At 40.8% G+C, this 15,168-nt stretch overlaps 1 protein-coding gene across 2 annotated transcripts in view; it reads left to right on the top strand.

The window, feature by feature from the left end:
- Window positions 1–15,168, top strand: part of DCBLD1 (discoidin, CUB and LCCL domain containing 1) — a 47,268-nt gene that overhangs the window by 18,244 nt on the left and 13,856 nt on the right. The window contains exons 3-6 of one of the 2 annotated variants that reach the window (XM_032101549.1): window positions 7,826–7,963; window positions 8,527–8,578; window positions 9,311–9,383; window positions 11,053–11,186. In XM_032101549.1, coding sequence (XP_031957440.1) covers window positions 7,826–7,963; window positions 8,527–8,578; window positions 9,311–9,383; window positions 11,053–11,186 — 397 coding nt within the window. The remainder of the gene's footprint in view (window positions 1–7,825; window positions 7,964–8,526; window positions 8,579–9,310; window positions 9,384–11,052; window positions 11,187–15,168) is intronic. The other variant, XM_032101550.1, reaches the window with a different exon arrangement.

The raw sequence follows: 15,168 nt of genomic DNA on the forward strand, positions 1-15,168 counted from the left end.
TATTTGACCTGGATTTAAAAAGGGAAACCTAAAAAGCAAAGCATGAAAGCTGGCAGTGTGAATACTGCTCATGTTTCAAATTAGGCTGAGCAGCCTTTGCTTTTATTTAGGAGGTTTGCAATTACAAGACAATAAGGTGCAAAGGGAAATATGTTTTAAATATCATGCTGATCTCTTCAGCTCTACAGAAGACAACAGCATGAATGTCAGTATGAGTACAAACATCTGTTGAGGACTACATCTGAAGCTTAGAAAATTGGTCAGAGGCAAAATACTAGATTATGCATACAAATAGAAAATTAGTCTGAAGAAGACTCCAGACGATAAAGTTTTGTTTTCCTTTCAGATTTCTTCCAGCCTTTGCTTTTAACTGTGATTCATTCATCATTATAACCATCTGCAGGGATTCTTGCAATACAGCAAGGGGTAACTCAATTTGTCTGTGGGGTATTTATGTTCCATGCAGTAAAGGGAAGCTGTTAAATACAAATGAACGGATTAATTGATTTATGTTACTTTTGTTAGTTGGTGACTACTTACATGCAAATTTTATTTAAGTTCAGGACATTCCTTGAATTCTGTAGATGGAGAAGAGTACGATTCATTCCTAGAAAAGCATGTAGTATTGTGTATGCTGATCTACTGAAACCTTTCTGAGTCTAAACTAAGACACAAATGTGACACTACAGTTCCTCTCACCTTTGGCACTTCTCAGCTTTGATGGACCTGTGATAGCAGCTGTTGAATTTAGATTTCTCCAATATTGCAATTAAAGATGATAATTAAATAATCCTAATGGAGCTCTAAAACTGGAGTCATAAAGCATCTGAACACTGTATCTCTGAGTTATTACTCTGCAAATTATTTTCTTTAGTGTTCACTGGAGGAAAGAACCTGTAGCGAGCCTTTTCTTTCAAGCTGTTAGCTCTGTATCCAGACGTAGACGTGAAAATATTAATCATCAGTCAGCAAAAGGAGTCTAACACCCGTTTTGGTGAAACTGAGTCACCTTTGTCTGACAAACATTTTAATATTAGCACAGCTTTGCACGTGTTGTCTCTAGGAGAAATAAATAGGTGATCACGTTCTGTTTCAAAGGCACAGTTTTTCACTGGATTAAAATATGGTCGTTTTTGTTCCACAGAAAATTAATATGAACATAAGCTCACAGAGTAGACAAGGTGCAGCCTTTACTGAAATGCTTTTCTTCTCAAGTTAATTGCATTATCTGAGCATATTAAAAATACTGAGCTCTGAAGTAGAGCTTCTGATTTTTTAATTAGTTAAAGGGATATGTGAAAACAAGATTAACCATGTCAGCCCTGTAGTTCTCAAGAACAGAATTTGCACTACTTATGAAGGTGGATCATGTTTTAAAAGTTCAACAGGAACTGCTTTTAGTCTGCTTCTTCTCATGTCTCTATCAGATTTCTGTACCTCTTTTGACCCCTTTTTCTTGCTTTTTTCTATCTCTTTCCCCATCTAATGGCTTAGTATTTTTTCCCTTAATTTTGTGAGATGATCATCAGTCTTGACTGGAGAGAAAGACGAAAGAAGAGATAAGTGCCTACTTACTTCCTCATTCACTTGCAGTCAGTAGGAGGTTGATGTGTTCCTCTGGGGTGGATGTCAGAGCTGCTGAGTGACTAGTAATAATTTGGAGAGTTAGTGCAGTTGACTTGTTCTTGCATAATTTACAGCTAGTAACTAATGTGAAATAGAGAATTTACTGAAAATGCTTTCTCCTCCCCACACCCCATCACTAAAGGTACAGAGTACCTTCCGATGCCTCCTACCTGTCATTATTACTTGAGGGGATTCATCAAACCAGTCACTCCTTATTATGTATTGAAATAAACATGTTGTTTGAATAAAGGGTGTGTCCAGGTTTCTTTTTCATCCCTCAAAGGAAACTTGTTATTACTGTATTGTTTCTGGTATTTCAGGAAACCCAGAGAAATGCCCAGACAAGTTCTTGCTGAAGATCAAGTTGAGCAGTTTCTTAACAGTCAAAACGCTTTTAGCAGTTGGGTTTCGCCTGAGTGGTTGCAGTATCCTGAATTTTCAGCTTTGGAAGGATTGATGTAACAAAGAATGTCAGCGTTTTGTTTTATCAAGTTGACCTTTTTTCCTGTTAGCTGCATACAGTGTATTCTCTGGTTTTTGTTAAACTACAGTTCTTCACTCATGATTCCTAGTTGTTGCTGTGCTTCTGTCTTTGGATTTGGCTAAAACCACAACAGCGTTAAAAGCGGGGATCTCATCTGAGGTCAAGCAGGCAGACCTACAGCCTGTGCAGGTGACCCAGATGCTCCATTTTAAAACTCTGATTTCTTCCCCAGCCTAACTCAGACGTCTTTTTCTTTATTGCAGTCTTTTGCAACCCTTTGGAAATGTTAACTGAACGTTATATTTGTTTTTCCTGAAACAAGAAGTGCTTACCACTCAGCCTGAGGTCAGACTGTGTTGCACAGAGTTAAGTGTTGAATAACCAGGCTGTCTCATCCTGACTACTCTGTCATCTCATATCTGCCAAGAATTAAACTCCACCTTCCCCGCACCCTGCAAGGAAGGAGCAGCACCTTTTGTCTCCTGGCATGTCCTTGCAGGGTCCTGCTGGTTCCCACTGCACATGTGCATGTCAGGGTTGGAGCAAAGAGGACCTCTCTTGGTAAGGGGGAGAGGAATAGTTACTGCTCATCAAAGTACCTGTGTGAATGTGGGATGGAGATGAATTTTGAGAGTGCAGGTGTTTTCATACAACAGATCCTTGCTGGTTTTGTGAGCTGTTTGTGAAAGACTTGCACTCTGGATGAGTTTTTAGCTCTGAAGTGAAACAAGCATAATCTGTGTTCATCATACCCCTGTCTTTCCCCAGATACTGAGGTAATTCCAGATTGATTTATTTGAGAAAAGGCTACAATTTAAAACATTGTTTTCCCCAAACAAATGCATTAAGACATGATAATCCTTTAGAAGCACATTCATGGATTGTTGCTGTACCTTGCCTGCCAACCATGGCTTACTCTGCAAGTAAAGACTGACAAAAGGGAGAAGATTCTCTGTTGAACAGAGGCCATCATGATTTAATATCGGAACCAAGTTTCTTCAAGATCTCTGCAAATGTCAAGCTGCAGATTTCAAATAAAGTTGAGGAATTTGAAAGCAGAATGAGCAAGTGAACTGGCCATTCAACAGCTGAAGAGGGAAATAGTTGCTTCTGAAAGGAAGAAAAAGCCTTATAGAACAGGCAGAAAATATCAAGAACTAGAGAAACAAACAGCATGTAGGCACTGCCAGCTGGTGTGAAAGAAAACTGTCCTCTGGGCACAGTACTTCTTAAGGGAAGTAGAAAAAATAATGGAACGTAATTCAACAAAGAAAGCTCAGGAGCTGTGCCAGAGCCTGGTTGACAGTAGAAGTAAACTAGACCTCATAAAACCAGACAATGCTGTAAAGATCATCAGATTTGCAAAGCAACACTATTATGAAAAGACAAAAGCAGTAGGCCATTGCTAACGTTTAAAAATAAACAACACGTTAAATAGTCTCTTTAGTCTCCAGAGGGGCCAGCCAAAGGATATCCATGAGACAATTTACTGTGTATCTTTATCTTGCAGGATGTTAATACTGCTTGGAGACAGTGATTCCAAAATAAAAGCGTTTTATTTAAGCCACCTAAACCATACCAACAGATAAAATGTTCTGGATGAAAGGCATTAAAAGTTAGTTTAATTATGGAGAATATTACATTTAGTATACTTGAAATCCTTAGATGCCTAATATTTCTCCTGCAGTATTTTATATATATATATATATATATATAAAAGGAATCTGGAGTGAACAGACAGAACCACAGTTGGGTCAACTTCTTGTGACAGGGAAAGAAGAAAAGGCCCTGGCATCTAGATATAGTGATGTTGAAATATGGAGAACACCTACTCAGTTTCATCACATGTAACACATCTGTTTATTAAATCAAACTCTTTCCTTTGTTCTTATAAACAAACCAAATAATCCTGACTACTTACCCCAGCAGAGCTCCAGCCAAGTCGCTTTAACAGGAAGCTGAGAGACATCAGCATTCATGACTCGTTTTTCAAGCCGAATATGCAAAACAACCCACCTCACAACTAACATTAGAAGATGAAAAACTGATAACGTGATCTGGCAGTTCTCAAAAGGGATCTTAAAAAACTTCTGGCTAAGTCCCAGGCTTAGGAATTAAATATTTATCCAGAGTCAAGTCCAAATGCTGCAGTAAAAATTAACAGCCTTATAAGCAAGTTTCTTATTCTCGTATGGGGGCTTTCTCCATCATCCCTCATCTTCACTCTGGTTGTACACTATTCATATAGACAGCCCAGGGAAATCAATAAATCCCACGTGGAATGGACAGACAAGATGGGGAGCACATATGAATGAGTTTTAAAAGCAAACAATGAAAGTATTTTTGTCACCTCAATTGCAAGTGGAAAATACTGAGAAGTTTAAATACAGTTTTCAGATGAAGTCTAACGTGCACAGATGCTGACTGGGTTTAGTCTTCTATGTCTATAAACTCTCACAATATATGTATTTGAGGTAATAGTGGGTCAATGGAGAGCAAACTTACCAGGCACTACTGTGTCTGTAGCAAGGGCATCTAATCAGGCACCCCACAAGCCAAAATGCAGAAACCTTGGGAGACTGTCCTGTCTCTGGATTTACAACATGAAAGGAAATAGAGGACTGATGTGTGGAAGTGCAGGGGAAAGAGTACATAAACCCAAAGATTTTTCTAAAGAAAATTTAAAAACAGATGAAAACATAAAATTCTCTCATCTATCAAAACTGAACCCAAAGAATTGTCTTGACCCTGAATCAGTTTTATTTTCTAAGCATTACTAATTGTCCCCTTAGTGAGTTTCCTGGAAGACCGTCAATGTAAAATAAATTGATTAGGGGAGAAACTGTAATTTGAAGTTAAAAAGGCCACTCTGCAACGACTTGGCAAAATGGAGAGAGGTGCTGCTTAACCAAACCCAACATTATTAGGTAAATCAAATCAGAGGGTCACTGACACTGGTCATTTTAAACACAGTAAGCACCAGAAAGGGGGGATTAACACCTTTTCCTAAAAACCAGACTGTACACATTTCTAATTCTTTCAGGGAGTAAAGAACCTCTGAGTCAAACTGGTGTCTGGTCAGTTTCCCTAAGAACAGCAATATAGGGGTGAGATAGTGCTTACACTTTTTCCTGAACCCTACCTATCAGCACTTATTTCTCTGTTGGGTAACATGGAAATAAACTCTGCTAGATCCCAGGCAAGTCTGAGGACCTGACAGTGTAGTGCTGATATGGTCTTACCTGAATTATTGAGAAGAAATACATTGAAGTGTTTTGCAAGGCTTCCTCAGCCGGCAACAAAAGAACAAGTGAATGTTTTGTAGTATTAATGAATTCCACCCCCCAACACACCTTATTTTTTTCTTTCAAATCTTTGCAGAAGACTTATAAACTTTTGGAAAATATTCCTTCCTTGAGTATATACTCTTTCTTGCTTCTATATCCTTTAAGGAATTAATCCTAGGCTCCCTTTATTTTGAGCTACCCATAGGAATCTCTTGGTGCGCCAGAACGGCTCTTGGCAGAAAATAACCATAGCCTGGTAACCTTTTTGGATTTATTACTTAATAGCAGAAACTTGTCTTGAGATATTGAATGTTGGTTTCTTAAGCTGATTGCTTCTGAATTTCCTGCTTTAATTTGGATTATACAGCTCTATGTGTCTAGATTATTTTGTATTTTATTTTATTTTATTGGTTTTGCCCATGAAGTATGATTTGTTTGTATAATTATCTGGAACGTATGTAGACTTGCTACTGGTGGAGTCACTCATCCCTGATCCAGCTGATGTGTGGTTGAGTGAATCAGCCATCTAAATTATACCTCCAGAGTAGATAGGTCACTGCCAATCGCTGCGAGGGAGAAAGCCAAAGAACACTTATGAGAAAATATGTAGAGACAATCCTTGAGAGAAGAAAAGGACTAAAGCTTTCTCAGGTGTTCTGTTTTGAAGACGTGCAATGCTCCCTGTCTTTTCCCCCTCTTCTCTCTCTCTCTCAAAAAAAATCTAAGTTAGCACTTTATTTCTCCCACTGCAACCTGACACAAAAGACCTTCTCAAATAAATCACTCGTGCAGTTGTCTGGTATGACACAGTGTCAGATGCTGTCTTTTTGATAAGTTCATTTCCTAAGCAATTTGTTTAACCCTTTTTATAGACATTGTTTTCTCTGACTAAGTCGTGAGTCATTTTTCAACACATGAGTACTCCAGGGAAATGTCACACTCGCCGCTTGTTTCTCTGCCTGCCTGGCTTCACCATATGATTTTTATGAGCCAAAAGGACAAGAGTTCTTCCTTTTGTTTGTCCCATTCTGCTGACAGCTGGCTGTCATTGGCTCCAATTGGGCTACTCTATAGGCTGACCTTTTAGCTGTTATAGGGCAAATTAAGTATTGGGAAAAGAGCCCCTTCCCTAACCCAGAGTATCAAGCAAAATGAAGAAGCTTTTAGGAGCCTGTTACGATGGGTATCACTCATCAAATCTGTGTCATGATGTGAATGTAATTTTTTGTGTCTCAGAAGTCAGTTCCAAGTTGCCCTAAAGTAGCCACCACCACCAAGATGAGGTTGTCTAGGAAAAATCAAAGTGATCATTTTTCATCCCAAAGACTTGCTTTAGGACACAAAAGCTGTCATTCACCTCAACAGAACAGATGGGCTGAGGGCTTGTAAAGGGTTATTTGTTTTTTTTTTTTCCTCTGGGGAAAAAAGTCTGTTTGCCATCTTACAAAAACCTCTTCTTTGCAGTTGATATTGTAAACATGCTCATAAATTTGAACAAGTATATCCAAACTGCTTTGAATTTTCTGTATTATCTGTGCCTGAGGGCAGCTAGGGACAAGTGTTTGCACCCAGGTACGGTAACAGAAGGCAAGCGCAAAGACTGTGGCAGTCTCAAAGGAACACTCCCCTTGGGAACTGAGTTTCTGAGGAAGCAAATGTAATTACTAGGAGTCCTGGGCGCGCCTGCTGTCACAAGAAAGGCGTGTCCCAAAGACTTTTCCAAGATACTGCAGTTGGCAGCTATAAAACCCTTATCTAATTCACTGTAAGCACAAGGCTGTTGTCTCCCTGTCCCACTCCCTTCTTCTTCCCCTTTCTCTCCCTTTTTTTTGTTAAAAACTCTAGAGACTTGAACTGTACTCTTCTATGGTCTAATGGTGTTTTTAAACGGAAAAAGGTTAAGAAATGTTCTAAGGGAAGCGCTACCGCCTTGTAGTACAATTTGGCTTGTGCAGTGAAGGTCCTTGAAAACCAGGTGTTCTGTTTCTGATCTTAATCCTTCCCGACTGGCTGCTGTGCCACAATGGCATGAGCTGTGTGTGTTTGGAGGGTTTATCTCGGGGACCCTGCCTAGATCCCTTGGATTGCTTTTGAATGTAGTGTCATTTTCTCTAATGAGTTACTGCAGTTGTAAGCATGCTATACTTCAAGGGTCAAAGGGCATTAATCTTTCTCTCAAGGCTTATGCAATGAGAAACGTGGATGTTGGAATTGCTGCCATGGAGAGACAATTGGATCCTGGCCATTCCTTGTCAGGGTAACTTTAGAGCTCATACCCATAAAGGACTGAAGCCAAAACCCTTTTGTCAACATTTGGATTGGTACTGAAAGAGAATGAGTGTGTTATGAAATTCTTTGCTAATCATGAGAATATTCCAGCCTAATTATGTCATCTAAACTTTTGAAATCTTCTTTGTTCTGTCTGTAGGGCCGTACTGTGGTAACGTGATGCCTGTCCCCAAAGAAATCATTCTAGATAGCAATGAGGCGACTATTCACTTTGAGAGTGGATCCCACGTGTCAGGACGAGGCTTTCTGTTGTCCTATGCCAGCAGTGATCATCCAGGTAAGGTGAAATCCAAAAGTAGTAGAAGATTAGTGGCATAATCCCCCCTATTTAATTATCATCTCTACACACATAGAGCCTTAGCCTAAATGTTTGTTCCTAAATATTTCCAGATTAGCATGAGCCATGGTATTTTTAATAGTACGTGTGCAAGAAACAGTTGTAACATTAACCAGATATAATAGCTGCTGAAATCCTACCTAGACCATTTGGAATACAGGCCCAATGGAGGGGAAAACAGTGCCTTCTCCTTGAAGCTCTGCTGTGTTTTGAGCTCCAGCATCCATCACACTGTGAGAGAATGGAAGGGTAGGAGAGATTAAAGTTTTCATTCCCACATTTAATGTTCTGGAGGTCTGTTCAGTTTTTAAGGTGTAAAGCATAAGAAGAGTAGAAAAGGGAGTTGGAAAGAATGAGAGAAAACCATAGCTGTTGCTTCCAGTCCAGTAAAATTGCTTAAGTATTATACAGAGAGGTCCTTAAATGTAATTTCATGTTCTCCAAATATTTGTCTGTATTTTTACATCCTACAATGGGAATTGACATTTGCAAACTTTTCACAGATCTAATCACCTGTTTGGAACGAGCAAACCACTACACAAAGGCTGAATTCAGGTAAAGAAGGTTTGCAGCTCTGCATTCTGGTTTGCTCTGCTGTATCTGTCAACTGGTTCAATTGCTACAAAATGTTAAACAGTCTTGTTTTTCTGGAGAGGTGAATTTTTTTGAGTTCCAATGCTGTAATGGTCTAACGCCTGGTTGTGAGAAGCAGTAGTGTAGAATGGAAGTCTGTGGCCCAGAAAAATGACGAAATGGAGTTGCAGAGCTCTCAGCAATTCTCATTAAGAGCATACATATACATGGTATATGTAAAAAGAGTTTCCACTTTGAAATTCAAAGTAGCCTCACATTCCAGTGCTTCCTCTGGGAGCAGATCACGTCCCAGCTGATCTAAGATTATCTGAGGACAAGCTATAATTTCTCGGTTCCTTGAACTTTGTGATAGGTTTGAAATGGTAATAAATCGTGCTCTTCTGCCTGCTGTCTGGATGTGCATATAGGCTTCTTATCTTACTCTGAAAACCTGTGTGGTAGCATTTCTAGAACAAGAGAAATAAACAGAAATAAATGCCCTTGAAAAACTGCTTTTCTAGTTCTTTGTGTGCTACTGTGTTCAGTCCACCTATGAACTCAAGGGTCCATTTATTTAGCTCCTAGACTCACAGAGCATCAGCCAGAAATTACGGCTAAAATATTTATTGGTTTGAGGGCATTTCTTTTACAGGAGTTTTTTTGTATTATCACTACAGTTCATGTCATAAACAAGCCTTTCTTCTCTCACTACAGCAGATACTGTCCTGCTGGCTGCAGAGACATAGCAGGTGACATTTCTGGGAACATTGGAGAAGGATACAGAGATGTAAGTACACAGGATAAAGAGGGGAAATTTATAAAGACAAAAGAAACAAGAATAGAAAAACTTGGTTTCAACTTTTGCTGCTTGACTTTTGTCAGTAATTCTTCTGGGCTGTTTTGCTATACCTTTTATTATCAGTATATAAGTAAGTTATCAGTATATAAGCACACAGAAACGCTTTTCAAACAGACAAATCAATTGTGTGAGAACAAAGTCCACTGACTGCCAAATATACCTACTGACCTGTGGTTTCTGGCTTTCTGGAAAAAGCATGCCTAGTGTTTGTCCTTCTTGAGGCAATGCTCATCCATGCATGAAATATTCCTATGATTTTGGCTTTTACTTGTTTGGTGTCCACATGTGAAAAAAATATATTTCAGTAACACGCGGGTTTTCTTTAGGATTATGCCTGCACTATCCTAGCATCTGCACTGAAATGAAATAAATATTACACGTTGCCTAATCACATCCCACCGATAACTACCAACCTTTTGGGTTGTTTTAACTTCTTGTTCTTTAAACTCAAAAGTTGAAGTGGTTGCATTTATCCACAGCTCATATCACTCAGAGCTCTGCCCACTCTGTGCCCCTTGCCCTGGACTCTTCTCCTGTCATGCCTGTGAAATCTTTACCTTTCTCGAAGAGAAGTAAGCCTAATCATACCACTGAAGAAAAATGCCACCCTATCACAGTCGCTGAGTTCCCAAAAAGTCAGTGTTCACGTTTAACCTGTTCATCCAGTTATTCAAGTGTGCTGGCTCCAGCCTGGAAAGCAGCAGAGCTGAAGAAACAAAGAAATGCCGCATTACATTCTCATTAGTTGGAGTTATTCTGCCCTTGGTTCCAATGATTAGGGCAGAAAAGCAGCACATGGCATGACCTCATGCAGATTTTATCTGCACTGAGGAATTTGCAAAAGAAATTCTCCCCCCACCATTAAGGAGGATTTTCTGATGGGAAGAACCTGCAGGGCTCCCCTGGAGATGTGCTGCCTTTGTGCCACCACTTTCCCCACCCTTCCCTGGAGGAGACAGTCCAGCACTCCAGCTTGTCCAGTAGCACAGCCCAAACTGGGCCAGTGTGAACCTGACCATCCTGTGCCTGCAGCCCCTAGGACAGTCTCCTTTGTACCTTTCTCTGTCCCTTTCCTGCTTTGCCCTAGCCCAGTGGTGTGTTATTTCTACCTACTTGGCACACAAGTTCTCCTGCCTGTATTTTTCAGCAGTATCCCACCTGAGATACTGGGAAATGGGCTGCACTTAAAACCCAGAAGCAGCTAGGCAACACATAGACAAATCCCCGATGTACACCATGACTCAAACCCTAAGGTGCAGTGATAGATAGGTCTGCCTTCAGGTAAGAACACCAAGGAATTATTGATTTATCTTCCCAAAGAGGTGTTGCCTTGCCTTTGACTTTTTTCCTGAGGAGTGACAATCTTAAAGCATCTTCTCAGAAGCAGGTTATTTGTTTTTTCATTTGAAAAGAAAAATTACTTTGGGAAACATGTATTTGTCAAAGATTACTGCTCTTTCTCCCTTCCCTGACTCTTATTCCTCTTGAGCTTTTGCTGGATTTTATGAGCTGTAACACCTGTATACTGGTGGCTTGGAAGGGAAAGCATTAGCAGTTTGTCAGATTGATTTCCTGAGCCTTGGCTCCTGCCTTTCAGACCTCGCTGCTGTGCAAATCTGCGATCCATGCTGGTGTGGTGGCGGACGAGCTGGGCGGCCAGATCAGCGTCACCCAGCACAAGGGCATCAGCCGCTACGAGGGCGTCGTCGCCAACGGTGTCCCCTCACTAGAGTGAGTACCACGGGTGGGGCTGGTACCGGGGCACACCCCGGCACACAGGGCACTGCCCACATCAGCACAAGCAGGTGGGGACACCATTTTGGGGAGCAAAAGATGTTAGGTGTGGGTCTAGGGCTTTATTAAAATAGTGTTGGCGTTGGAGATAGGAAGAGGTTCCAAGTTTTCAGTGGCTCTATACCATGTAGGGTGGTATTTTCTTTTTCCTTCTATTCCTTCCAAAACATACTTGCAAATTACTTTGTTAGCAGATACATGAGAGTACGATGCTCTGGAGCAAACAGCTTTAATCGATGTGCTAATAAATCATGGTAAATTCATGTTGAAGTTTAAAAAAAGCTAGGAAAAATGAGTAAGTAAAAAATGCCATTGAGCCATAGGGGATTTAATGAACAACTTCTTAAACATTGTGTTTTTGACATGTTCAGAGTTTTTCTCTTTTAGAATATTTATAACAAGGGTATTATATTTATTGCTTATCTTCTGACTTTTAATTGTACTGTTGTTGAAGTAGAAATAAATCCTCTAATCTCTATCCAGCACAGTAAGCCCTTCCAGCAACTGCTTCTGTCATTCCAGTTGGTTTATAGTTTTTAATTTTCAAATGTTATCTGGATTTTACATGAGGCCTTTTTTTTTCTTTTGTAAGAAGGGAAATTTCCATCCCATAGCCTATGAGAGCTAAGGCAATATGTATTTTTTATACTATTTTCCTGTTTTCTCCATGATTTCTCACACCTTCCTGACAATTTTACAATCATGGTTTCATTCATGAAAAAAAAAAGGCATTCATGTGTTTTGTTGCTGTGCTTAAACTTCAGCACAGACTGAAATGCTTTATGTGCAATGGCACTGGAGTGTACAAAGCTGGGTAGTGTGTAGATCATAGTCAAAGGATGGAACAGCCTAAATATTTTCTATTTTTCTTGAAAGTTAATTGCCAAAGAAAATTAATATAAACTTGTCTCAAAGCAAATCAAGACTGAGAACTCTGCTCAGGCACCAAGCCCCTCCATAAAACAAATAATACAAATTCTTTCCATCACACATGCCAGCTTAGTGAGACCCTAAATTAAATATTTTGTGCCTTATCTAAAGGTGTTACAGAGCTGTTCACATACATTCGTATGCTTGTGACCCTCAAGAATCCCAGTGGAGTAACTCGGACAGTGGCACATAAAATTTCATAATGAAAGGGAGTTGTGATTCCCGTTCGTATTTTTTTTCATGGTACGAGAGCTAGTGGGCAAAGAATGAAGTGTGTAAGACTGCAAGTGTACACGTGCTGGGGGATTTAGTCCATTTAATGTGAGGTGCCCTGAGAGAGCACCCTAAGGAGGAGCAGAGTCCCTGTAGCTCTCCTGCCTAGAGGGGCAGACGGAGGCACTCCTTGAGCATGATGCACATCTCCGAGGGACGGAATTGCCCTGAGGAGACAACCTTGCTTTCTACAGGTTGTGCAGGAAGCCACAGGCTCACACTGGGCTGTATGCCTACAAACTAGATGGCATGTACTTTAAGAAAAATGGGAGTGTCAGCACAGCACTTCCCAGGATGCTTCTGCCACACCTGGCAGCTGCGACAGTCTCTAGAACAGACGAACTGTTGGTGTGAGCCCAGGAGAAGGAAATTGGAGCATGTAGGGAAATGCTTTTATTTCAAAACATGAAAAAGTGTTCCTAGAAACAGTAGGCTTGTTTACTAAGAAAAAGAACCAATGCATTTAGTGCTTTAAAAAAGCTTTTATAGGAGCTATCTACAAAGCTGCATGGCTTCCCTGTTCTGCAGTACCTACATGCTGAAAGAAAATCCTGCAGATGAGCCAGTGCCCACAAGAAAAAATTGGTGCTTGAGCACCAATGCCTTAAGAGCTTTTTAGATGCCCTTAAATAAGAGCTTGCACAAGCTTTTAAAATCTCATTTGTAGTGGATTTCAGTATTAAAGATTAAAATTATTTAGTGACTTGAGCTGAAATTGACCTCATCAAAAGCTGCTGCTGGAGTGCATTGAGCTGTTAAGTATCTGTGTTGTTAACGTGGAGTTATGTCTCGCTCACCCACCACCCTGCAAGAGCTGACCTTGGCCTCCCCACTCCATTTTTTAATGTGCTTCTTACACTCCAGCATCTTTGAGGTTTTCACTTCCCATGATCCATGTGCGGACCTGCACCCCCAGGTGCTGTAATGAAGCCTGAGTGGCTGGATTTATTGAGCAGTTCTGATACCCCAGTGCAAATACACAGGATGTTGTAACATGGCCCGGCCTGTGACTTATACATCTGCACATGTGGAATCATTTGCCTTTGAAAATGCAAGATTGCATATTGACAAAATGCTTGTCAATAGTGAAAGATGAGATTCAGGGTTAACCTGCACTGCTTAGGAAAAGCTTGCTTGAGACCAGCTCTGGCAAAAAAATAAAAGGCAGGATTCTGAAGGTTGTCAGGCAAATGCGGAGCATGGAGCAATACCCTCCCTTAAAGGACAAAGTGGAACCTGTGTGAAAAATTCCAGCAGTCACATTAGGAAACTGATGAATTACCACTTACTGAATTAGCTTGTTCTCTTTAGTGAATTACAGCAGAAATTTATCAGCTTGATTTCATAGCTTCGTAGACCTTAGGAATGCCAACCTCCTCTATTTGCTAAATTTGCAGCCCTCTATTTGAAAGGGCTCTGGGTGACTTTTTTTCCTTAGCAGTCTTCAAGGAGCACTGTGATTGCTGTTTTGGGTAGGCTTTACTGATTACATAGTTATTTATATTCTACTTTTCTCTTGAAATGGATTGCTTTGCATTCACTAAGAAATCAAAAACTGTTTTGGCTGTGATGTCAAAGTGGTTTGAAGTGAGCAGAGTGCATCTGGTCGCCCCTGAGGATTGCCTGTGGGGAAGATGTGGGAGGGAGGGTTTGTGTTTCCCCTTCTAGCTACTCAGCCACCTACATGCCCAAATAAATCAGCTCCCACCCAGAGCTCTGAAGGGCTTCGTTTGCCTGTAGTCATTAGTTTTCAGTGACAAAAAAAGGCAGTGTTTTTATTGACCTTGACATGGGACTACTCTCCTCTTCCCTGTTTGCAGTGCTCTCAAAACATATAGACCTACACACCATGGTAAGGCCACAGACAGTACCTCAGGGGAAATTTTCCTGGCCAACAACAAAGAAAGGGCAGCCTGAAAGGGAACTGTCTCCATGCTTAGTGCAGAAGTTGTTTTACTGCTTAGTCATGCTGGCCAAGGCTTTTCAAAAGGGGCCAGTGATGCGTGCAGCTAATCGAAGTGACAGCAGAGGGGGCAGATTTTCAAGAAATCCAAACTAATTTCATGTTAAAACCCTGGCCTTTCTTTTTGTTAGGCAGCCAGTTGGAGTCATTGCTTCTGGAATGAAACCTCAGGGGCATCTCCTTGGGAATTAGAAAGTGGCTCCCTGAAAGGCCAAGGAAAACTCAGCTTTCCCTTAGAGTGGTGATTTTATCTTGTCCTGCATTGTGCAGGGCTGTGTGGAGTGGCCCAAGAAATGGCTTTTCCCCTGGAGCAAAACAGTCTGTGTCAGAAGGAGGAAGAAAAAGGAAGCCATAGATGTGGTTAATGGAGCACAAAGAACCATTCTTGATGGGAGATGCTGACCGTGGTTATAACAGAACTGGTTCCCACCCAGATTAAAATAAGGAGTAGTTTTCATCCAGTTTTCATCCTATGACACACCTGTAGCCCAAGTAGGAATGGCCAGAGCTGGTGTGGTTTAGTCTCCATCAAGTGTAACTCTCACAAGCAGCAGGAGTAGCAGGGTGGTGCAACAGGGAGTCACTTTAAAGCTTTAAAAAATGCTCAAAACCATTAAAAAAATTACCCAAGTACAGTCACAGTAAGAGATGAGCTCGAGTGCTCTTATGGGGGTCGATAACCGGCCAGCGGAGAAAGTGGCTGTCTGGCCAGAGATGTTTTACTGGAAAAACAGTGATTCTGAAGCTTAACCT

Source organism: Corvus moneduloides, chromosome 3 (assembly GCF_009650955.1).
Source record: "Corvus moneduloides isolate bCorMon1 chromosome 3, bCorMon1.pri, whole genome shotgun sequence".
NCBI classification, from domain to species: Eukaryota; Metazoa; Chordata; class Aves; order Passeriformes; family Corvidae; genus Corvus; species Corvus moneduloides.